The sequence below is a fragment of the Echeneis naucrates genome, chromosome 17 (assembly GCF_900963305.1).
Source record: "Echeneis naucrates chromosome 17, fEcheNa1.1, whole genome shotgun sequence".
Taxonomy (NCBI): domain Eukaryota; kingdom Metazoa; phylum Chordata; class Actinopteri; order Carangiformes; family Echeneidae; genus Echeneis; species Echeneis naucrates.
Window position 1 is genome coordinate 19,255,153 of NC_042527.1, and position 26,058 is coordinate 19,281,210.

At 43.0% G+C, this 26,058-nt stretch overlaps 1 protein-coding gene across 1 annotated transcript in view; it reads right to left on the reverse strand.

Annotated features, from left to right (window-relative positions):
- LOC115057166 (contactin-associated protein-like 4) overlaps positions 1-13,398 on the reverse strand; it is a 66,307-nt gene extending 52,909 nt beyond the window's left edge. The window contains exon 1 of the mRNA XM_029524060.1: positions 13,254-13,398. Within this exon, the coding sequence (XP_029379920.1) occupies positions 13,254-13,341 (88 nt within the window). The 5' untranslated portion in view covers positions 13,342-13,398. The remainder of the gene's footprint in view (positions 1-13,253) is intronic.
- Between the last annotated feature and the right edge of the window lie 12,660 nt (positions 13,399-26,058).

Here is a 26,058-nt window from a genome sequence, read left to right on the forward strand (position 1 = left end):
GTCCGATATGAAGGAAGCATTAAAGGGTTGCTGTTTATTCCCCTAAACGCTGAGTGTCCCATTCCAACTGTAATTATGTCAAACTGTCACTCTCAAACTTTTAACTTGTCTAATTAAATAAACAACAGAATGATCTTGGTGAAGAATCTGCGGCAACATCAGCTTTAAAGATAAAATAAAACAAAACTTTTTCTCTCTCTACACTAAATTCGGTTTATGTTCAGGCTGTGACATATACAACAAGTACTGAATTATTCAAAAGGAGCCAGTATCTGTTCTAAAGCTGCCTGTGGCCCGACTTGTTAATTGATTTATTGAAATGCAGAGCAGAGTACTGTGCTAACTAATACCCTGAAGGTGAGGACATGGCAGGAGCTCTCCTCTCCTGGTTTAGTTAGCATTGTTTTGACACGCAATTAACAGCACAGGCTCCAGACCAGCATATGGCCTGGAGCCCCCCCCCTCCCCAACAGCACCGCTTCAAATACCCCATTCAGTCAGTGAATGCACTTTATTTATATAAACTGATTTAACATTATTTAAGATGTACCGTCAGCAGAAACTGTATGAATTTATTACTAGATATTAAAAGTGTTTTTATTGTAATGTAACTCTAATATTGGACCTGTATAAAAAAAAACATGTTAGTCTTTATAATATATGAATAATTAATTTCATGAATTTAATCATTCTTTTTTTTTTTTCACCATGCATACCAAGGCTTTTATTTACTTTTTTTGTGTGGTGTTGTGTTTTGTGTGTTCAAGCTGCCCTGATAAGTATTTATCCATCTAACCATGAATACCATGAATATATCCTTATTTTTATTTTCACCTAATCCTAAGGGGCGTTGTCCGGCCATAATAAAACCAAACCTTCATTTTACTGATATAAACAATGTAAGGTACATATTAGAATGCTTAATCTATGAGTTTATTTTTAAGTCTGACAAAAATAAAGACAGCCGGCTCTGCTGAGGAGGGAACAGAGTGAATAATCTCCAGCCGAGCAGACTGACATTACAGCACTTGTGGTATCAAAGTAGTGACAGCTGTGAAGACTCATCCCATCCATTTATGGCATTTTCAGCACCAACTAAAACTGACGAGCTGTTATCTGAATTGTCTGCTCACTCTTTTTAGTTTATGATAATTAAACCTGAGCGTTTATTTTTCTGAACTCAGTCACTCAGAGCTGCATTGAAACCATTTTTCACATTCACATTTCACACACAATTTTCTCTCTTATTCATGAACCCAGTTCTTCACTACAGAGCTGGAATGTATTAAAGGAGAAGGACTGTCACAATATTTACTTGCTGTCAGGGAAAAACATGGCCAGATACGGTGAAGAAATGATTTTAATCTGCACAACGTGCCTCTCCCATTTCAGTCAGGAGAGCGGCTCAGGACATCGCAGATATAAAGTGCTCATATTTCTCGATTCACCCATGAACACATCTCCTGTCTTGATTAACTAGCATTTCAAAGAGGTCTGGATCTGAAATGGGTGAGAGGTCTCAAGGATGTCTGTTTGGATTTGTGTGGTCAGGCTGTTTCAGCAAAATCTTTTTCTTTAAGCATAGAACACACCAAACACACGCTGTAACCTCAAAATGACCTATTATGGGTTGGACTTCATTGATTTGTAGGAGTAAGACAAAATCCAAGATTTTCTTTCCTGTAGTGCCAAAAGACCTCCCAGCATCAGATCTGTCATGGACTTTATTATTACTTTAGTGCCTGTGCACTGCAAACAGCATCCTGACTGCTGCCTCTGAAAGGAGAGAACAATCGTCCTTCTCACCGAGGCTCATCACACTGAGCGGCGATGTGGGTGGCTGAGTGGGAGACAGACATCAACCAAATGAAGAGATCACAGCAGCGTTTAAAAATCTCTTCATCTTTAAACTGACAGGTTTAACTCACATAAACACAGAGAGGTTAGAAACAAGACTGAGCTCAAACGCTGCTGAAGCCCCCCAAAATTACATTCGCTGTGAATTTCATTACCAGAATTATGCAGATTTGGAGGGAATGCTGCAGGCTACATCAGTCGTACTAATGGCTTCAGGAGGAGATACAAATAATAAAATATCTACTAATCCAGCAGCTGCATTAAGTAAATGATTGAATGTATTTCATCTTTGTTGAAAATATCAACACATGTCCATAGAAACAAGGTCATTTGTTTCCGTCATTCAGGCAAAAATCGACAAAGATATTCAAATCATGCAGAGAGCCTGGTAAAATTTATTTATTTCAGATAAGAGGAATTAAATTTAATGGGACCCAAAGGACTCATGAAATGGAAGAAAACAGTGCTGATTCATTTGCGAGAGTTACAATGCTGAAAAATTATACACTATGCTTGAATTATAGCATTTAATATGATATTAACTATTAAATCATTCATTTATATTAGTTTCCCAGCACAGCCCATTGATGCATTATTTTCTTTACTGTGACCTGTGGTGGGTCAGACCAACTCCACCTTAAACTTCCAGCTAATCCAAAACGAATGGGTTGATTGTTTGCGGAGGCCAAAAGAAGAACGTGCACTCACCACGAGTCAATCAAGGCAACTTGCCCTTGTTTACTCAAAGCTTTAAAACCTAAAGAAATTCACCCTGTTCGCTGTACCGCTGCATCGAAGGCAATCAAAACCGCACTCCTGTTAAACAGCGGTGTAATAACGTAACTATCAAAACTTAAAGAAGCTAATTTACATCTGTTTAAGAGAAACGGCTAATGATGCATTTTTCTTTTTTCCATTTGACAGTTTACCAGAAAGACAGTTCAGTATTTACCGTAACACCCGCTCCGACAAACGAAGAAAAAGGGAGCAACACAGGAGAATGGCTGATGATTACACATAATGCTGCTTCTACACACAACGGCCCGAGCACTGAGCACAGCTGGAAAAAAACAAAACAAAAAAAAAAGAAATAGACTAAAATATGAGTCATTTAAGTTATTATCGTAATCTACCTACTGCTCAGCAGCAAAGTGTTCAGTAATATCACTCATCGCACAGCTCCACATCCCAAACAAACCGAAATGTGACATAAAATTACACAACAGTGACAGAAATGGAAAAGCTGCCGCTGAAAGCTGAACATTCATGGTCTTTAAGCTCTGGGTCTGACGTCCACCAACATCTGGCTGCCTGCGTTGAGCACGGCGAGTTTTTAGAGGTCTTTGGTTGAAACCAGTGAGACTGAACCTGAATGGTGAAGCTGGACAATTTCTCAAGGACAGCTGTGGAGGTACGAGGAGGCTGACACCACCAACGAGATCAAAACTTCCAAAGAACCTGGGATTTGAAAATTATAATACCTCCTGCTGCAGTCAAGTCCTCCACATTCACACTGGTGAGATTTAGAAGAGCTTGTTTCCGTTATAGACCTTAGAAGGTGAAGACGTTTTGGAAAAGTGAATATTTGACCAGTCCTCATTCTTCGATTCCCCCTCAGGCCTGGTTTTAAGGTTCAGGTTAGAATTAGGTTGATATTACAGTTCAGAGAAAGGTCGGGGTTAAACATTTACAGCAGAGAGTTTGTGCACGTTGTGAGATGAATTGAGCGTCACACCGTCTGCTTAGGTTAACTTTCAAACCGTCCTCCATCTGGAGACGTTAGAAGATGAATGCGCTTTCAAAAAAAAAAAAAAAAAAAGAATTAATAAAAAATAAAAAAATCTGGCGTTCTTCTTCAATCACAGCTTGTCTTTCCTGAGGCTGGAAACACAAAGAGTTTGTGTCCTTCCAGCGTTAACGCAGAACTTCTGGCCCGAGCTATCGGGGCTTCAAAGAGCAGAAGATTTGTTGCGATCAGTGAAAATGTGAACCGATCCCAATTAGTCTACCGTTTGGACATGAAGCATATGGTGGCGAATATCTCCCGTCACAGCTTGTTGGCCACAGTCCTGTTAGGATAAACTGACCCTAAACAACTCAGCAATTAGAAAAATGTTGCACAATGGCCAAGCTGAAGGTACGCAGAAATAAAAAGAAAGGATCGCAATCTTTGCACCAGATGACACAAAACAGGGGAGCTATCTTCAGCCATCAGTCCTCCTCAGGAAGATGCTGGTTGTGGCGATTGTGTTTATTATTTCAGGAGTTTTAAAACGATGAAACGAATGTTGTTTTGGTTCACGGTGCTCTGGTGTAAAACGCACCACACTGTTGTGATGTGTCCTGAGCACACGGCTCCCTGAGGACCAGCAGACCGCTCTGCCAGAGCAGCAACATCTGCTCACACACGAGTTCTAATTGTTTTTCAGGTCCGTGTTTATGATGATGCTCGATATGGCACGAATCCCAGCGGGAACATCCAGACGTGAGAATAAAGAGCAAGCAATCCCGCTAATCAGTGAGTTACGTAAAGCGCGTCAGGGGAGACAGAAGCTCGTAGCGAGTCACCATCAGCCGGCGCCATGTTGGTACATTTTGGATGAACGCTCTCTGATTACTTCAGTCCTGATGCTCATAACCATCCGCACGTGCAATAATGATATTTGACTCGTTTTTAACTACACACAGAACAGTAAAATGTAAAAGTCGTGATGAATAACATTATTGCAGCCTTCTAAGTTCCACATGTAACCAAACAACTCCTATAATGTCCATGTGCATCCTTGTCCTGTCAGACAAACTCTCACTGAGTTAGACAGTTAACACAAGATTTAGATCTGCCGACAGAAAGACTTCTCAGCCTTCCCGTCTGCAAAAGAGAGAAATCATCTTTGTGTTCAACCAAAACAGAGACTTAAACTTTGATTTTCACAGCTGACGTGGACGAGAAGTTGACAGAAAAAGATGGCATTTAATGCACTGAAAACAGAGCTGGGGGGCACCAATGCTGTCGATGAACCCAAATCCCAAATCAGTTTCCCAGAGAAGTCGTAAAAGAAAGTCTGTTGTCGAGCCCTCTCTCTGAAAATGATGGACGTGTTTCACCATTTTAATTTGACTCTTAGTTTGCACCAAAGCACCAAATGTGCAATATGAGCAGAACTTCAGGAACTCAGATGCTTGGAGGCCATTCCTTCAAAGTTGATAGACATTAATATTAAAATCTGCGCAGTCTTGGACTAACTGACAACTTGCAGGACTCTGCAGAGTTGTGAGCAGAACATTAAAATGCGCACACACACACACACACACACACACCGCAGGATGGCGTGAAATCGTGGAGGCCGCTGAGAGTGTCACTGCAGACAAAGACTGGAGGAGGCAGATAAAGCCCTGAACTCTCTCCTCCTCCCTTCAGTGTCTTCTTCCTTTCAAATGTGTTTCCACGTCTGCTCTCCCCAACATCACATCTCCAGCACTCTCCTGCTTGCGTCCTTCCTTCTGTCCTTACCCTCCTTGCTCCTCTCTCTCTTCCCATACATGCCATCTTTCCTGCTATCCTCCTTGTCCTCATCTGCTTCCTGCTTTGTCTCATGAAGTCAAATCATATCCGAGATGTGAGGTGCATCCAGAACGCACAAACAGCAAAAAGCCAGTGAGGGATAAAATAGGAAAGGCAGCAGTAAATGTCAGCTGCCGCAGCTGTGAGAATCAAAGAGCAAATGCTTCTGAGCGTTTCCAAACTTTATATTGCTCTTCCAGCCTTTTTCCCATCTCCATCACCCCTCCTCATTCTCAGCTCTCACCTTTACTGTACCCTCCCCCCTCCTCACCTCCGTTTGACCTCACACTTTGATTCAGCTCTGTCTGGTTGTGTTGAAATTCAGCCGTACCTTCCGTCTTTAATGGCCACTGACTCAGCGACCAGCTCTGATTCCCTGATTCCCCTCACGAGAGCAGCAGAAAAACAAACAGCGATCTGCATTTATTTCAGTGTGAAACCAGATCCACATCAGATTCCTGACTGTGAGGAATAAAGTCCTGAAGACGGACATTGGCCAATTAGCCCTGCAGAAGTTTTTGAATAATGCAAACTTCATGAGCACAACATTCAGGGGACGCTTGTGTATGTGAGGGGAGGACATATGAAAATGTTACATTAAAATTCCCAAAGCAGTCCGGTCTCAGTGACACCAGCTGTCTCTGTCAAGATGACAACAGAGGAACTATGTTTTCTACATATGCACCTTCATAAATACACAAGATACACAAGATTCTCCAAATGAAGAAATGAATCTGGAACCAGGAGCAGTTTGTCTTAAAAGTCCAAAAATTGTGTTACATTTGTGTTTAGTTTCTGCGTCCACAGAGAAAAGCATGCAGCCTGAATTAAAAACTGAGCCATCAGGAGCCGTGTAACTTTGTGATGTCACAATGAAACATCCTGATCCACGCCCTGAGCCCAGGTGGAGCAAATCTAAATCCACGCATGGATGTCAACACGACACCTTCAGATCTCACACACACATACATACATAGACATTTACCACAGAGCATTTGATGGCGTTTTGCAGAATAGTTCAATATGAACCATCAAACTTTCCTCAAAATTCAGCAGAATCTACCGAAGTGGGAGAACAACCAGAGAAAAATGTGAATGAAGATTTACCTCTCATGGCTCACCTCACCTCACCTCACCTGGACTGAAGCCACGCCCCCTCTCACTGCTCACCTGTCTCTCATCTGCAATCAGCCCGGTATATAAACCCCCCTCCACTTCCTCTGCAGCATGCAGGACTCTCCAGGCCTGTTTCCTGTCAACCCGCACTGCTCAGCGACTTACTGTTGGCCTGACTGCTGATTCCTGAATTGATTGCTGCCATCTCCACTCTCCCGCTGTGTGTGTGTGTGTGTGTGTGTGTGCGTGCGTGCGTGCGTGCGTGCGTGCTGCTCTAAACAATAAAGGTCATTACCAACTACACCTGTGACTCTGTGTGCTGCACTCGGTTGCTCCCTACACCTGTTTCAGTACCTGAACACTGTGACCCTGCAGGTGGAACAAAAGTAATCTATGATGACAACCAAACACAATGAATGGCTCCATTTTTTTGGGGGAGCTGGACTCCTTTTGGGGTCGGCCTTGAACTAATCCGGTCCAGCAGGTCTGCAGTCCTCTGTCAGCTCCTCACTAAACTACCTGTTCCTGGGTTAATAACTCCAGATTCATGGCTGGTGGCTCCATGTTGGCTCTGTAACCTTGACTTCATCAGAGCTCGTCCGTGGCTCCGCTTTGCCTGCACACATTTCCATAAATGACACTAAAGAAGAAATATGTAGGCGGATTTATCCTCAGCTGCTTCCCTTTTTCCTCATCCTGGTTCACTCTGATGCTGCCCTCTCATGAATCAAACAGGAGCAGGAGGCTTGCAGAGATTTTCACCACATACTCACAGCTAATAGTCAATATTCCCGGGTTTATGTTGTCCCCAGTGAAAACAACTAGCTCATTGAAAAGTAATACCTTCCCATGAGGCAGTGCTTTGCCAAACAGGCTGCTGCGTTTTGCCCCTTCCTCAGCATTTTCTTTACCAGATTAATCTGGAATAGACGAGGGATTCTTCAACAGCTCTGATTTTTAATCAAGCATCTCTAATAATTCCCCCGGAGCTCCTGAAGCTTAAATAACCAACATTGCCTGAAAGAATCACTAGCCTTCACTGGAGAAACACTAACTCTCTCCAATTTGTCATTCAGCCTCCAGCATCTCAGTAGCTCCCTGCAGTATGAGATGTGTGAGTTACCGGCCCATGCTGTCTTTAATTTAGTGTAATTAACAGACTAGATAAAAAACAAAGAAATCACATCAGCTTCTTTTGTTGTGTAATCAGATAGCAAAAAAAAAAGTTGGATATTGTCTGAATATGAATCAATCCCTCCGTGACTTTCACAACCTTCCGTTTTAACCGGCAGCTTTTCAAACTGAGCAGCCGGCTTTGAGGCAGGACGGGACAGCTTTCTTTCGCTCTGCAGGGAGACAACAAGCTGACTACTAATAACTGGCTTCAAGGATGAAACTTCTCTGCTTGAGGCGAAAGAAGGAGACCAACATCACTTTAACGCCCGAAAATGCAAAAACGCACAAACGCACACAGTCGAAGCGCTGTCAGAGTCATTATGTGTCATTAGACTGGGCTTAAAGTCATTTAGTGTTCTGTTGTCGGGTTGTGATTATAACACACACCTCAGTGGCTCTAAATCAGAGGGGAGTTAAAGACATGACGGCAGAATTCCTGAGGACAGTGAAAGAAGCCATCTATCTCCCATCTGTGGGCGATGAGTAATATGATTAATGACTTCATAGAGAAAACTCTCCCATGGCAGAACCTACGAGGGAGGACAGCATTATATGAATAAATGATAAACATGCGTCATCGTAACTTGACCCTGTTTTGCTCTCAACTTTGACGCAACCAGTAACGTTTAGCGGGAATGATGAGGAGGAAGTGGACCCCCATCATATAAAACTACACCACAGTGATTCATTTACTGGCCTCATTAACAGATCCAAAGATACTACGACATCTTCAGTGGAGTTCAGAAGGTTGTAGAGGCTCTGATCACGTGACTCCCATGGAGCCACAATACACAATTCAACTTCTACTTGAATTTAAGGAAGATCTGGGTAAATGTGGGTGGCTAAGGGTCAAAGGTCAAGATCACAGCGCCTTTATAAACCCTGATTTAGATTTTGTGAAGACAACACCTCCAGACTCAAGAATGAAGGTTTTAGAGTTCGGTGGTCAAAGGTCGAAGTCAGTCTGACCATAGAAAACATAGTTTTAGCCATAATTCAAAACTTTATATGAACGAGGGTTTAACCCAGAACTGCTCAGAGTGGCAGAGGCAGCATTTTTGCTTCTCTTCCTATATTTTCTGAGCATCAAAATAACACGCATAGAGCCACGTGTATTCGCCGTTTAGCCATAACTGAATAAATCACAGTGCCTGCTGTGCTTGAATTAAGCGCTGAGCCGAGTGGGGCGAACCGCACAGATGGCGAGTTGCGGTGAGCGAGGAAACGTCTTAGGACGTATTGCAGCTCCTTGGCTTCCCTCTGATAAACAGCCTCAGTCAGCGCTCGCCCTGCGGCACCAGCGGACCACTAAAGTAAATGAAGTGTGAAGAGAAGTCACGGACAATTATTAAGTGGATGATGAACAACAGGTGGACTCTCTGAGGAATGGAAGCTTTAAAGGGCAACTTATTGGTTTCAGCAGGCCGGGAGCTTTCAAATTCAAGATGGTTTTCTCTATCACAACGTATTGAGGCAGCAAATTCTGTTTTATTTTCAGTGCTTGTCTGCATTGATCTTTGCGGTCGTCACCTTTTACTGCTCTTCACACGTCATATGTGAACACGCCTGGCTTCTTCTGTCTGCTTAGCTTCCATCTCCACAACTTTTATATCCATCCCAGATTTACAAAAAAAACTACTGTATCAAATCTCTAATTTCATTTTTTTTAATGATTCCCCCTGCTTAGATCGTGACTTTTACATTAAACTGTTTATCTGTATTAATATAATATATATGTCAGGATGTATAAGATGTACAATAGAATATGTTTTGACACAAATGTATCTACAAATATCCCTGACAATCAAATAAATGCTTGTTGAGTCTAAAGTACCAGAGCACCAGGGTGACAGAATAAAAAGTTTTAAATGGAACATTGCATAGCTTAGCATCGGTTGCCCAGAATGCAATGCAGCTGGATGGAGGGAAAATCAATCAATCAATCTGCTGCTAAACCTTCAGGATGCGGTTTGATTTGAGCAGAAAGAGACAAAGTTGAGCAGAGGAAAAGGACAAACTATGAGACATAGTTACATCAGTATTGAACTGCTTGAATGTTAGTTGAATAATTTATGTTTTATTATTAGTCGCAAAAACAAGGAAATGAAGTCCCGTCAGTCAATAATTGGGTTTGAGTTCATCATCATTCTGCTTCTCCCGGAGGCTCGTGTCAATCTCTGCACACGAGCACAACAGTGCCTAATTAAACGGCACACTAAACACTTAACAGCAACACGTACTGTCTGCACTGAACTGAAGCTGTTGCTTTATCCAGAAACAGAGCGAGTCCAAAAGCAGAAGTCCAGAGACGCAGACCTGCATCTGCAAACCTTCTTTTGCCAGATTAGAGAGTTTGTTGACGCCTGTTCTCCTCCTCTGCGCTTCTCTTAGCGCCTCTGCATATTTTACATTCACACCTCCTTCAGATTTTTCCTGTTGAAGGTGCTGAGGAACAACCAGCAGTCTCACGGAGGATAAAGCCTCAGTTTACAGGAACGGGCCAACATGAAATGCATCTCAACAGTCTGCAGCGTTCAAACTTCGCAGCTTACTGCCTCCACAGCAGCCAGACATCGAGAATGGGCAGACAAACAACTTGTTTGTGCATCGTATGTAATGATGACAGCTTCATGCTTCATTCAGAGCACAACTACCCCCGAGGCAACAGTGGATTCTAGTTTGTTTGGGTTTTTTTTTCTGCTGGAAAGAATCTGTCTCGCTCTTTGTGATAGATTTCTCACTGTTTGATCGTTGAGTGTAAGTGAAAAAGTGTTACGAATGGAGAGCTCTTTCACGATGGCACGCATCGTGACGTTTTGAGGGTTTTACTTCTCTGAACCTGATTCACATCTACATTCATTTATTTTATTTTTTTAAGAAAAGGTCACTCTGAGTTGATATCTGTAAGAATTTGTGGCTGGGGGGTGGCTGAGGACGGTGACTGCTTTGTTGTGACATCACAAAGTCCCAGAAGTTCTGACTCAGACTGTGAATAGCTGTGAGCTTCCTCTGGCCTATCATCTCCAGAGATGTAAATATGTGACCTTTAAGTTGTGCTTAACGCTGCACTAATTAATGTTTTTGATTATACATTATTAAATTTGATTAAATTATGATGTGGAATTTGAAACATGGAAGTCACAGTGACAAATCTGTAAAGGTTTGTTTTCAGCAGCTGGAGAGACGGAAGCTAATGTCGTTTATAAAGATTAAACTTTTCCATTATTGATTCAGGGAGCACTCCCTCAACCTGCCTTTACTCATCTACCAACATATCAAATGGTGGTTGAATGTGCACTGACTGCACGGCGCTGAGGGCAGCTGTTTCTACCTACAGCGGCACTTCAGCCCTCCAGGTAACAAGTCATGGGAGCGCCATCTGTGGCAGGTAACACTAGTACTTCTACTTCGCTGTCATTTTGTACCATCTCCATAACGAAGGGGGGAGTGGAGACATGAAACAGCAGCTGGGATCCCCTCACCTCTGCAGACTAAACTTATTACACTGCTGAGGTTTATGGTGTGTTCATGATTGGTGTGTCAGAGAAAACCCAGAGAAACAGCAGCAGGAAATATGAGAATCAAAGCAGTAAACATGGATTGTATCAGTGCTGGACAAACACAAAGCTGATGCATCAGCTCATTACAAGCTTTTAATTACATATTCAATATTAATCAGTCGCTCTTCGAGACCTCAAATTCCTTCATGCCCACGGCTGCATGAGAACATCCATGAAAATTTCCAATTTTTTACTAGTTCAGTGCAGCAGAGACGTCTGTCCATTGCTGAAAAGATGCAGCGTTCTTTACCTTGAAACTATTTCGCAGTTTCATCAGTGTGGGTTTCAGTGGAGACCTCTACTGTCCAGTGATGATCTAAATGCTGTTTCAGAGGCTTTTACAGTTTGACAGAAGTGAAACTGGGACGAACAAAGTGTCTGAGCCTGAATCTTTTAGCGGCGCAAGAGGGAATCAGAAAACAACCTGAGAAAGGCAGCGAGAAAGAAAAGAGCAGCAGGAGAGGGCACAGAGGGCAGCATGAGGTGATGTGGTCGCAGCACAAAGAAAGGGAGGAAGGAAGAAAGAGAAGGCGACACAGCAGCAGCTCTCTGATTGAGATACAGCAGCAGGGCAGAGATCCAGGGGTCAGACATGAGGAGGGGAGAAGCTAAAAGGAAACAGCAGGAAGAGGACGGAGACAGAACTGGAGAGGTTAGAAAGTGAGCCAACAGGGAGGAGGAGAAGGAGGAGCTGACGGAAAGGAAAGAAGACTTCTTTAGAAGAAGAAGAAGCTGCTAACCCATCTCTGAATGTCTCCAGCTGCAGAAGCAGCAGCCCTCAGTTGTTACTGAGCACGTTGGCTCTCTGACACCTTCACCACGTGTCACAGGGAAGATTAAAACTCATGGGAAGCCAGAAAGGGAGAAGCAGCGGTGAGGATGATGATGATGATGATGATGGTGGTGGTGGAGGTGGAGGTCATGTGGCAGAGGATTTCTGGCTTTAAAAGGGGAAGAGAAGCAAAGAAAAGCACTGTAGAGATTTAAAGAGAAGATCAGCTGATGAAAGAAGTGGTGACAATATAGAGATGTGTTGAAGGGCAGTAAAACTGTGCATGGATGGAACCCCCCCCCCATCTACCTGCTCTCCTCTTCACAGCTGAGTTCAGTGAGCACCAACAATCTGTTTGGCACAAAATAATAAAATAAAATTATGAAATGAAGAACATTTCTCCTTCATCTCCACCACAAAGGTCAAATGATCAAACCCACCTCTCCTACCTTCTCCCAAACACACACACACACACACACCTTCCCAATCTGGCTGCTCTCTGGAGTGTGTGAACATTACATAAACGTGGCTCAGTCCCAGGATACTCATCATGCTGCGCTGAGCACTAAATCAGCCTCAAAACAAAGCTATAATGTTGTTTTACGCACACGGTGGATGAACCGGCTTTAGCACCTCTGAGACACAACTGATTTTCTTTTTCTCTCTTGATTTTTTTCTTTTCCTGGTAGAGAGTCTGTTCTGGAGCTACAGCATCTTGGAGTGTGCAAAGATGGGTGGTTTTAACGCTGAAGTCAATATGCAGCTGATTAAATGCGGCAAAACCAAGTGAATTAATGCGGGGGTTGGTTGCTGAAGACTTTTTTTTTTCGGGGGGGAGGGGGGCTGCTCTCAAACACATCATGTAGTGATTAGTAAATAACATCAAATTAAAATAATCATCATTTACAGGAAACCACTTTCACTGCCATTCATTCTCCTTTTCAAGCGGTGCGCAAAAGAGACGCACCACAATCCAAAACCTTCATGGAGACATAAACAACCTGCACTCCGTCCAAGTTAACACAACAACTACGTGACAGCTGGGTGTTACATGCAGGGAGGAAGATAACACACTACTAGTTTCCAGGCAGGGTGACAGCGACAGAAACCCCCCCCCGGTTCAAGGCTCCTCTCTCCGGGTCCGGAGCCGCCCGGACTCGCTGCGTCTCCTCCGGGAAAAGTAAAAGCGCGCACGGCTCGAGCTGCTCACCTTCTCCGGTCGTCCCGCAGAAGCTGGACAGAAGCAGGGCGACCTGAGCGATAATCCCGGACACTCTTTGTTTAGTCCACACACCCATGATGAAGCCGACAGAGGCTGCAGAGAAGCCCGGTGGCTGCCGGAGGAGAGAGACGTCCGACCTCTCCTCTCCAGCTCCAAGAGAGATCTCTTCAGAACCAAGACTGGAGGGAGGAGAGGAGAGGGAGGGAGGAGAGGGGAGGAGGGAGGGAGGGAGGAGAGGGGAGGAGGGAGGGAGGGAGGGGGCGAGGAGAGGGAGGAGAGGAGGGAGGAGAGGAGAGGAGAGGAGAGGAGAGGAGAGGAGGGAGGAGAGGTGAGGAGGAGAGGGAGGGAAGGAGGAGAGGAGGGAGGAGAGGAGGGAGGAGAGGAGGGAGGAGAGGGAGGGAAGGAGGAGAGGAGGGAGGAGAGGAGGGAGGAGAGGAGAGGGAGGAGAGGGGAGGAGGGAGGAGAGGAGAGGAGAGAGGGAGGGAGGAGAGGGAGGAGGGAGGGAGGAGAGGAGAGGAGGGAGGGAGGGAGGGAGGGAGGAGAGGAGGGAGGGAGGGAGGAGAGGGGAGGAGGGAGGGAGGAGAGGAGGGGAGGAGAGGAGAGGGAGGAGAGGGGAGGAGGGAGGAGAGGAGAGGAGAGAGGGAGGAGAGGAGAGGTGAGGAGGGAGGGAGGAGAGGAGGAGAGGAGGGAGGAGAGGAGAGGGAGGAGAGGAGGAGAGGAGGGAGGGAGGGAGGAGAGGAAAGGAGGGAGGAGAGGTGAGGAGAGGAGGGGAGGGAGGGATGCTGGCAGGCTCTCAATCATGCATTATTCCACACTTGCAGGATGAAAATCTCCACTGAAAAGAAATAATCTGGTCGGAACTTCAGGCTGCAGTTTCTTCACACGGTGTGAATTCAAAAGAACCCCACCTCACACACACACACACACACACACACACACACACTACCACCAATCAATCTCTCATCTGAATATTGTGGTTGATGGATGAAGTTCGACATAAAAGGTTAAAAATGGTAATGTGACGATGACAAAAACCAAATGTGAGGTCAGACAGATAATTTTCTGATGATCATCATCATTATCACGTCAAACAGCATTCAGGTGACTAATGTGTGAAAGCAACTCCTCTGGTGTTCCTCACGGTGTTTATTTACTTGGGCCACTTCTTGTCAATCCAACCTGGCAACACATCGGGGTTTGATGCTGGAAAGTGATGAGAAACTACACAAAAGGCGAGAACAACCTGTAATAAAACAGCTGCAGAGCCACAGTCAGCTGGCAACTGCACGGAAAGCACAACATAAATACTATAATTTATTCAGCAATTGAAATATAAAACGTGTTTAAAATGAGCCTCATTAACTACGATGTTATCAAAGCACTCCAAAATATGCAGCACAGCAGAAGTGGCTCGTTTAGGCTGTTCAAAAAATTAGCTTTTTTTTTTCTCCCTTTTGTTTGTGACCGTGAATGAATCATCTGTTTTGTGCCAGTTCTGTTATCTGTTTGTAGGATATCTGGTAATTTTTTCCTGGATAAGCTGGGATTCATCCTCTGGCGACAATGAGTGGACTTCCCATCCATTTGATATTCATTTGGACTAAAGCGGAGTTTGATAATGTTGGACGGTCTCAGTCTCAATAAATCAGTTACACATATCAGTTTATTCTCTGTAATATCTCAACGCTACTTACTAAAAATAATAATATTAACTGTCATCGCGTTATTAAACTCAATTCTCTTTCTTCTATCTCTCTCTCAACCCAACCGGAGAAAGCGGATGATTGCTCACCCAGTCTGGTTCTGCTCCAGGTTTCTGAAAATGCTTTCATATCAAGAAGGTCTGGAAATGCTCTATTTGGAAAGTGCCTCGAGATAACTTCTGCAGTCAGCGGGCACTCGCACGGGTAAATAAATAAAACTGGAATGAAATTGAAATTGAAATGACCAAGGTTGGATAAAAAAACTTCAGTAATGATTAGCTAAACATCTTTGTCTACCATCTCACTGAAGGTGAAAGCACAGGCACGAAGAGGAGAGATACACAATTATAATTTCTAATTTTGAAGGCAAACAAACGCAGTTAAGACCACTGTGAGTGTTCAGCTCCATCTGAAATATCGAAATGAAGGCAACACATTGATCTAATGCTGCACTGACACCAGGAAGGAACCAGATGGGAGGTGGATTAGGTGAAACCCGTTTAAGACCAAAGGAAGAAGCTACATGATATAAAAGAAAAAAAAAAAAAACGTTAGATGTTATAATGTTAGAATTAAAGCTGGGAACCAAAATAAACAACCGACAAAGCCAAAGACGACCAACAGATGTGGGCGTGCAGAAGTCAGATCACAAGAGACAGCAAACAAACAACCTGAGAATAGATGTGAGAAGACGTATGTAAACAGAGGCAGGTCATGAGAGAGCTTGGCTGATTGGTTTGTGTATAGGAAGGTAAATTCACGGCAGGAAATTAAAGCACAACAGATCAGATGGGCAGAAATAAAAGTCCCCCGACGACCGGGCGCCGACGTTTCGTGGATGATGATTAAAAATTGAAGCAGAGTGGATGTAGCGGTGAGGAGGAGGGTTTAATGGAGCCCTCCGCAAATCTTATTCTTCTCTGTTTGGGAGACATCGACGCGTTACATTAACAGACTGGAAACATTCACTGCTGCTGCCAAAGAAACGAGAGCAGCCACGAAAACTCCACCGGAAGTTCAAACCCACAACCCCTTTTGGCAAACCACCGAGACATACAACCGGAAAAAGGAAGAAAAGCATGCCGGCCATGTTGTGTCGAGACGGTTGAAACGTTTTAACAAGGAAATCATTTTTCAACTAATTTGGATTTGAACTAATCTTACACATTTACACTTGCAGCCTCTGTCATCAGGTCAGCAAACTAGAAATTCCAGAAACCTTCAGAATTTGGACTTTGAGTAAACCACATCTACAACGTTAAAAAAAAAAAAGGGGGGGGGGGAAATCAACATAAAACCTCTCTTCTTTTAAAAATTGCTGATTGTAATTCTGCAGCTCCGCTGGAGAAAACAACAGACTGCTTCCTCTTTTATTTTCCTTTTCTTAGAATTTATTTAATTACTCACACTTACCTTCAATACTCACGGAAGTAACCATGTTGTATTCATAAAAAAGATCCTCAAATTGTCAGTAAAAGAGCAGCCATTTCACAGAGTTGTACATTTACTTGAAACTCAATTAGGGTTACATTTGTCTGCATTAGCGGAAATGCAAGCGGCAATTTAATATAAAAATAATGGAGGAAGGGGGAAAAAATGGCACGGAAAATGCGAGCCATTTTTCATGCAGCTCACGCAGCTGAGCCTGAACACGGCGAACAGAACAGCTCTGTGTTAGCTCAGATGCACCCCCCCCGCCTTTCAGCGGGCAAGAGGGGCAACTGTGAGCCCGCATGGGAGAGGAGGGATGGTGGCTTTGTGCAGGATCCGTACGTTCAAAGGAAAAGGCCTGAAAACAGAAAAGGAGTGGGGAAGGCAGGCAGAGCGAGGGGAGGGTCTGATAATGAAAACCTCCTGAGGGGACAGACGGCAGGTGATAAATAAAAAAAATAAAATAAAAAAATGCAGCAGGGGGAATCTGATAACAGCAAACCCCTGAGCATGTGAGAAATAAGGGATCACACAGACACACATACTCAACAGGAGTGTCGCACACCTCGCTGGCCCACGAACACACCACACACAGAGAAACCAGCTGGTTGCTCCACATTTAAATGAGAGATTTTAAAACTGCAAACTTGAGACTCACCGCAGGCTATTTAATGGTCGCAATGGACGCCTCTCTGGGTTTAATAAAATCCTCCTGATGACTAAGTGGGATGAACACATGGTGTCACTTTGTGTTAACTGGCTTCTGCACCCTCTTTGTGAGGAGAAACGTTTCGCCATCTAAAGCCTGTCCTCCTCTGGAAAAGCAGATTGATGCCATTTCTGTTTGTGGAGGGAAAAAAAGATTAGTGGCTGCTCCATCTGAGCGGTTTGATAAAAATCACTTGTCTGCTGTTGTGACTGAAACTGGACCATAATGGAGGACATGGAGAAAGGCGGTTTCCTTTCCCTCTCAGCAGAATGAGCAGCGCTGTCGCAGAAATGTCTTTTGACTTTTGAGGTTTTGTCTCCGTCAGACGTCGGAGTAAAGGCATTATTAATGGATCTCTGCCCCTCCAAGACTGAAACTTGGCGGCCCCTCAGTCTTGGCAGGAAAAGGATGCATTAGTGAGAGGTTTCCCTGGTAAATGAGTTTAGTTTCCTTGTGGCCTAATTTATAAGGAATGACCTTAACACGCAGATCAACAGCCACAGTCAGCCTGAGTCTGAAGCTCTGATTGACAAAGTTAAAGTCAGGATTAAAGTCCAGCAAGTGAAAAGATAAAATCACAGACAAAAGCAAATGAACTCTAAAGTTTCAGCGTGTCTGAAAGCCGAAGGGAGAAAGGTGAGGAATATGATACTGAGCATCAGAGCAGCAGAAACCCTGCACCAAATGAATTCTGATCACATGACATACGAACCCAGCAGGAGATTCGTATTGAAGAAGATAATGTTGTCTGGGATTAATAGAGCAGCTGTCTGGAGAGAAGTCCCAGCAGGTGAGTTACTGGTAATAAATTAATGATGGATTAATCCCATTCGGCTGCTTCAGTTTCCAGCTCCTCGTATTGTGCAGGCTGGCTCTTTGTCACAGTTTTGAATGGAACTCCGCCTTTGTTGATCATCTGAGTAACACCTGTGCCGTCCTTCTCTTTTGTCCAAAATCCCACCGACAGTTTACGGCAGAGAGTAGCACGAATGGGTTTATGAGCTGCAGGAGCTAGCGCGGATAGCGGTCTAACTCCATTGTCTTTCCAAACATTTGAGCTTGAGACTTGTGATCCACACACCTGTAGCTTCTGTTATTTCTCTGATTGAAAGGTCACTTCACTCTGTTTCTGTCGCTCTCTTCACGTCCTCGGATAATGAGCTCTTCTTCTGTCGGTTAAAAGGTTCCCCTGACTGCATGTAGCTCTACCTGGGGAAAGCTGCTGCGGAAAACAAAAGCAATCCACTCGTCCTGCTTAGTTGTGCGTTTTCTTTCTGCCATTTATATGCAAAACAGGTAGCTTCATAATGAAAATGAAGCTTACAGGGAACTAATAAAAACAATGACTCATGATTTACTTAAGTAGTCTGTTGTCACTGCATCCTCCTGTAACTCCAGTCAGACGTCTGCTGGCTCTCTGATGTCTTCATCTCGCTCTGGATACGAGTCCCACTCCTGAAAAATTGACTTCAATTTTTAACGTTTTCTGTTTATTCGTGCTCCTTGAGTCCAATTCAAATCCACCTCTATCTGCCAAAAAAAAAAAACTAAATTTGGGATGAAACTTTTAATTCAGATATTGTTGATAAATATTAATAAGAAATGTGAAGCTTTTTAATGCCACCAATGAATCTACACTGTCATATATATATTTGTCTCACATGAAGACATTAACAGCTTTTAATTTATTTTGCAAATTTAAGCATAATTTTTTCCATCTATCTCTTTTTTCATGTATATTTTACAGTACTATAATCCACATTTATGTGTTGCGGGGGTCCAGGCTGCTGTGAGCTCCCAGTAGAAAATTGACTAAATTTTAAAAGCATTGAATGTCTCTGACATGATGTGGGCTGCTGCTGCACATTCATATTTATGCCGAATGGCAGATGGAGCGAGCTGCTGATCAATGCACTTTGACTCTGTTTTACATTCACAGCGGCGGCTGCAGGCTGCTGGAGACCTGCTGCCTGACCGGCTGGCCAGTTGGCTGAAACAGAAAAGACACTCAGAGTTTCTTTGAGAGCGGAGCAGAGATCGAGATGCTCGAAGCCAGAAAAGAGTTAGAGAGTCCACTTCTGTGTACTGTACACTCATTCATTTTAGGCAGGGTGGGCCGTTGCTCTTATCTGTAATTAAGTCCTGCGATGTGGAGCAAATGGAGGAGTTATTGTAAAGTAGATTAACTGTGGAGGTTTGAAGAAAGATTACTTATCATCCAGAGAGGGTTTTATCCCCTCTGCTCAGCCTGGCAGGCTGCCAATGTGGAAATTGACACCCTCAACTTTGAGCTGCCCACATTGCTGCTATAACCGTCTCTATGAATGAAGCTCAACACATTTTAATGATGGTTGAAGGTAGAAGTTGGCCTTTGAAGCCTTGACTAATATTTGTGCATGTGGCTTCTGTATAACTTCTTACTATTTTTGGCTATATTGACCTCACATGGGACATTTTAGTGAACTGACTTCTCAGAAACTCGGAGATGGCACGGATCATCTTCAGACAGTGAAAGCTCGGACGATATGAGTGGACATGTTGTTAGCGTTGATGTGAACGCGTTGACGCTCTTGAGACTTTTATGTTTCTGCTAAAATACGAACAGTCAGGGAGCTATAAATCTACGTCAGCCAGCCAGAGTACGTTTCACAATTTAAATCTTAAATACGGGAGATACAAGGTAACTCCATCTACAGACTGACAAACAGACAACAAACGTCATGGGCAGCAGAGCGGCATGTTTAATCTCCGAAGAAGACAACAAAAACAGACACATCTGAGGCAACGACATCTGTGGTGTCACCTTCAACCCCCCCCCCCAGGGGTTAAAGTTAACACAACACAGGTGTTTCTCTATGATAAGACAGTAAAAGTTCAGGTCTTGGCCTGTCAGCTCATCAAAGATGCATTGAAGTGGAGGATTATGTGTTCATTGTGTTATGAGGAAAGTGTCCAAAGACTCTTGTGTTAAGAGTTGTGTTTAGCCACACATGGAAGGTTTCACTTTCTCTGAGAGGCAGCAAGCAGACACTGCTTTGTTTGAAGAAGTCGCAAGTTTGTGTTTCTCCAGCTGATTAGTCGTATTTCAGTTTTACACTGAAGTGTGTGTTTCAGCACTTTGTGCTCAAAGTTCAACAAAAAAAAAAAAAAAAACATCCAAAACCCCAAAATCTGTGCTATTACACAACTTCACAGCACAAACATAATGATAGTGCTACCCAGGGTGACCAGCATTCATTGCCTAAATGTTTAATTACATGAGAATTCAAATCTAATGTTTTAGTGCAGCTTGTGTAACTCCATATTTACTCACATTTTGATTTCTCCAAAATGTTTGGCCTCACTATTTGAGTGTTGCTCTGAATTTGTAGTTGTACTAAGAGTTAAGGATTTTATTTATATAACAGATCTTTAAAAATAAAAGTACAGAAACTTCCCCACCGGGCTTCAGAGTCTCAGAGTCGTGAAGTTGGCTGGCAACACACATTTTGAAAATCACATTTTGTCATGAATCATGAAAAAAAAAAAAAAAAAAAGATTATTTTCTTTTGCCTGTAATACGTTATTTAACTGCCAGGGTTTGTTTTTTCTTGTTAAACTACAGTAACTCCCACCAGGTTGGCAGGAGAAGGTCCGGGTTCAGAGGTGAGGCCTGGTAACCACCAACAGGAGGTGGCTGAGGTGTGTTTACAGTTTAGCACCTTGATTCACCGCCACTTCATTAGTGACGGTCCCACAGATGGTGTAAGTGCCACCGTGATTTAACGAACCGGGTTTCGAGGGTAATAGGAATTCATTTCCTGAGGGTCAAATATTTCCAAAGGAGAGAAAAAGCCCAGTTCTGAGAGGGGCCATAAGTCAGATCTGATTAACACTTGGAACTCGACTGACGGGTTCATCGAACACTCCGATGTTGATTTTCACACCAAAGAGTCTAAATGTATCTGCTTCTTAATGTGCTCTAAACCGCCTTTAGGTCGTAGTACAGTACAGGGCTGCCTGTTGTGTAATCCTGACTCAGCTAAGAGATAATAAATGAGGACGGACACCATAGGAACTGTGTTTTCTCAAAAAGGTGGTCTGGATTCAAGAAGGATCCAGATTTCATTCGTTGCTTGTAATTGGGAATTCCTCCCACAGCTCAACAACGCGTGTATCTCAGGGGTTAGTGGGCTTTTCTAAAAGGGCCTTCAAGGCTGATGGATGGATGGATGAATTAAAATGAAGTCAAATCTGATTTTAAAAATAACAGAAATATTTTTTTGTGCAGGCCTGCAGTGTGAAGAGTGTTAGGGTTAGGCTAACCCCCTTAAGGGGGAACTAGTGCTTTTATCACTCCAAACTGTGTCGAGCTAAAACGCTGCGATTAGTTCCAAACTTCAATGTTTAAATTGAATCTCTGGAGGAATAAATTCACTTTCCAACACTACGAGAGGAGGGCCAGATAAGTAGATAAGGTGTAGAGGCTTAGAGAGCTCACAGACGGATCGCTGTGTTTTTTAATCCTTCGCTGACAGATGGTGTGAAATGCCCAAAGGCTTCCAGTCAGATAATGAAGAAAGCGGCATGTTTCCTTAGAGATGGTTCTTCCTGTCTCTGCTGGTTGGACCACAGGTGAGCGTCATCTGGATGAAGTTTCCTATTTGCCTATTTGGAGTTTAGAGTCGTGTAGACTCTAAACTCCAATGCAGGCTTACAATGACTGTGTCTATCACTGAAAAAAAGACCTGCATCCTCCAAACAATATTTAACAATCAAATGTTGTGCAGCACCTAAAATTCATACACTGTTGTTTATTTCTCATACATCCTAATTAATGATCTGACCAGAGCTGTATGTTTACTCGAGTAGAGACATTGATTCCACTCACTCTGTATTTATCTTAAATCTCCGCTTTAGCTGTTTTTGTTTTTAATCTACTGTTGTGACCTTGGATGTTATTTGCATTTGCATTGTTCTGCCTGAACAATAAACTGTACATACAGCAAACAGACGCACTCAGTACGAGATGGAAAAGTTGTCCTCCGTGCTCTAATCTTTTGCCTTCACACTTCTTAAGCCATAAAATTTGATTCATTTACTTTCCCCGAACAAATAGCACAGCAGTAATTGATATTGCATCAAACTCATTTATATTTCCCCAAGAGTGGGATTTTGTTCACAGGTTTTGAGCTTAACGCGAGCTGCAGCTTTCGATGTTTCTCAAAAGGCTGAACAAAATTCTAATTTGTTAAGGTGACACTCAGAAATAAATTGTGAAGCGCACTACATCAATGTAACGTCAATAAGACAATGGACTCTTATGACTCTAAGAGATTTTAAGTTTTGGTTGGAACTACATTTAGTTTAACTACATCTTCCATCAAAAGGACATTTTTAATGCTACAAAAGAATGCAGGAAACAGGTGGACAGCAACAGAAGAGGCAGTCCGGAGAGCAAAAGGAAAACAGGAATGAATGAGTCAACACGCCGAGCAAGAACTCGGACAAGTTACTCCAACGAGCTGAGAGGTTGTGAAGTTTGGGTGGATAAACTGTGTGGAAGCAGGTGGGAGGGATGATTACTGATGACGGACAGGTGTGTCGCTGCAGCGAGCCAGGAGAACAAATGTTTTTTTTGGTGTGTTTTTATCATCATCATCATTATTATTATGTCAAATTATAATGTAGACCAATGTCTTTCCCCCCCCAATCTCAATGCAGTGCATCGCATTGGCAGTCAATGTGTTCACATGCAGTGATGCTGATGACAAAATGTACCAACAGCAGAGACTTTGAAATAATTCAAATGGCCCCTCACCGATGAGGTAACGTTAATCCAACGCCTGGCAGTTATTTAGGATGTTAATCAACAAACATTAGCATCAGACAGTTAGCTAGTTAGTTAACAAATCAACTGCCACAAAACAGCCACAACAAAGGATTACCTGCAGATAACACAACTCCAGCACAAGGATTTGTGGAGCAGAAATGTTGGTGCATCGGTTAGCAACTTCATTAATGTTGGTTTCACTGGAGTGAACCGACATATCATCCATTTTCTGCAGGAACACAAAACGGTTCCTAATCAGGGATCAGCAGCTATCGAAGGATTACCATCACTGAAAATGGAGTAGCCATCTAAATATAGACCATCCGGAACCTTCTTGTTGTGTCTGATTGTGTGACGACTGTGATTGTGTTGCCTGCCTCGTGATATCTAACAAACAGGAATCTAACGTGACTAAAAGTGACCAAAACCCAAAATTTCATTTTCATTTTCCTTTCATTGAATCACACAGAGTACATTGATTCCAACTGAGCTTCACTATTTTATCCATTAATGACCTCATTTGAGGGAAAGAGGGAAATAGGTTCTCATTAAACATGAAAATAATAAATCTCAATTCACCTCTTTCATTAAAAATGTTGCTGAAAGGAAATTTATCAGAGTCCAATTCATCAGTTACTGTGGAGCAGCAGTTCAACTACAGTGAGGAAATTAATCAGACAAATTGTAATTACCACCATGAATATGTGCTGGATGCATCTCCAACCTTCAGTTCAGAGACAGAACGTGCCGAGAGATTATTTTTAATGATGCCCAAATTAACTATGGATTTAATTTGGATGTTGTTGTTGTTGTTGTTGTATTAGTTTGCTCATTTCACCAACTGCTGCCACTGTGCAGCTCAGCCGTGCTGCAGGAGAGAAGGAGGAGCAGAACTGTATCCAAAAATACTCAATTACCCAGAACATTGGCTGGCTGATGTGGCAGGCAGGCAGGCAGGAGGACAGAAAAGACGCCAGATAGGGAGGGATGGGAGCTGGTCAGGACAGGATGGAGTTATTCTGAGGAAATTCACTTTAATTTCCTGACAAAATCTTATCGCCGGTTGATATATACAGTAGAAAACTGCAGGTAAAATACTGTCAGCCAAACAAGCAGACGCAGACACACAAGAGTTAGACTCAAGGTGGCGATGCCGAAGATGCCAGGCGGTCGCACCTACAGTTGTGGATTCATCTGAAGTCTCAAATCTGCCCAAGAGTCTCCTCACCTGATGACCTTACAGGCGTCAGGTGAGCAGCACGTCATCACAGTAAGTCAGTTTAAATGATTAATGACCGCAGATCTGATACAGATCGGGTTTAAAATTTTCTTTTGTCCCTAAAAAAAAAATTAAATAAAATTACGATAACCTCATCTCCTGAAAAAGCAGCGAATACGAGTGAGTTTGTTGCCGTGGTAACTGGATGAGATCGATAGGAAGTGTTGGGTGACTACCAAGGTGTAGTCACTAAGGTTTACTCTTCACTCTCTTCAACGCTGGGTGTGTGTGTGTGCGTGTGCAATTTTCTGTTTCTATTTTCATTCATTCATTCATCTTCTACGACTTATTGGTTTCTGGGTCAAGGGGCGGCTGGAGCCTGGAGGAAACGCACAAAGGCCCCACAACCTTCTTATAGTGGGGCAACAGGGCGAACCACTATGTCGCCATTCTGCCTGTTTCTATCTTATCTATAAAAAAATGTATTCTAAAATAAAAATTGTGGCACTGAGGAGTTTTAGATCGGCTTTGTCTGAGAGAGTTACATTTTCCTGTCAGATCAATCTTCTTATTCTTTTGTTCTGTTTGTCTGAAGCAGAAAATTCACATTTATTGAATTGATTGAGTACAAAAAAGGGTGAACTTTCTGCTTTTTTGACATATAGGTGATATAAGACGATCGGCTCCAGAAATTGATTTTTTTTTTTTTTTTTTTTCTTTTAGAAAGTAGTGCTTCAGATCTCCACTCTTTCGTTGGGCCCATGAAAATAGTACAAACAGTCTGAAGTTAAGAAGCTGTGTTTCGTTTATCTCCTCTGACACAGACCTCCGACAGCAACAGAAGTGCAAATACGTCTGTCAAGATAAGGGACATCAGAGCTCCTTTGTCAAACATACTATCACTGCTCATCTCTGATCAGGTGGAGAGAAGCCATGACAAAGTGTCTCACAGTCCTTTTGACTGAAATTCCATGTTGATCTAAAAGCTTAGCCTGGTGTATGCATTCACTTCCCCTCCGCAGGTATAAATGGAAAAAGGGATCTTGAATTGAGTTTGAACAGAAACAAACTCAGTATGTGTGTCTCCATCATCCTTTCCCCTTTATCCTCCATTTCTCTGTTTATCTACTGAGAAAATTCACCTCTTTTAAACCAAACAAGAATCAATCGTGCTGTTTCTGTTGATTAGCGCTCTCGTCTAATGAGAACAGAGTAAAAAGCAAACATCGTGTACACAATCGTGGACACAAATGCAGAAACAGAGGCAGGATGTCTGATAGTGAATCTGTGTCTGCTGGCTGCTCCGACAGACAACAGAGGATTGATCAGATAATGGACCGTGGTAAACAGAAGTATTCTGCTGCAGGGACAGCAGATGCTCAGTTTCACCGCGGCCAAGACGTAATGAACTGCCACAAACTTATCACAATCAATGACAACACTGTATTTTCAGGTATCATGGGCTAAATCTGGGCTGGAAACGGAAACTCAAGTCGACTTCAAAACCGAAGGACGACTAATTGACCCTCAGGCCACAACTAGACTGTCTATGTTTTATTTGTGATATGAAATGTTCGGTAGATGTTGGATTTTAGTTTTGGTCATTCAAAGCAGTCATACATACAACTGCAAAAAAATAAGAAGATACAAAACTAAATATCTGTTTGGAGCAACAAAGTATTTTCTTCTTCTTCTTGCCACTTAAATTAATGTTAAAGCTTAAAGTAAAAGCGATGCAGTTTGGTTTACCATGTAGGTTCACCAGTTCACATATAAAGCTTCACTTGTGATTGTAATTCTGTTTTAGCTTACTATTCTTTTTATCAGTTTGTAAAAGCTGAGCGTTCGGTGTCCCAGGCCTGACCACAGTATGACTGGCAGATGAACTGAGCGTGTTGTGGAGCGAGATATTTACCCAG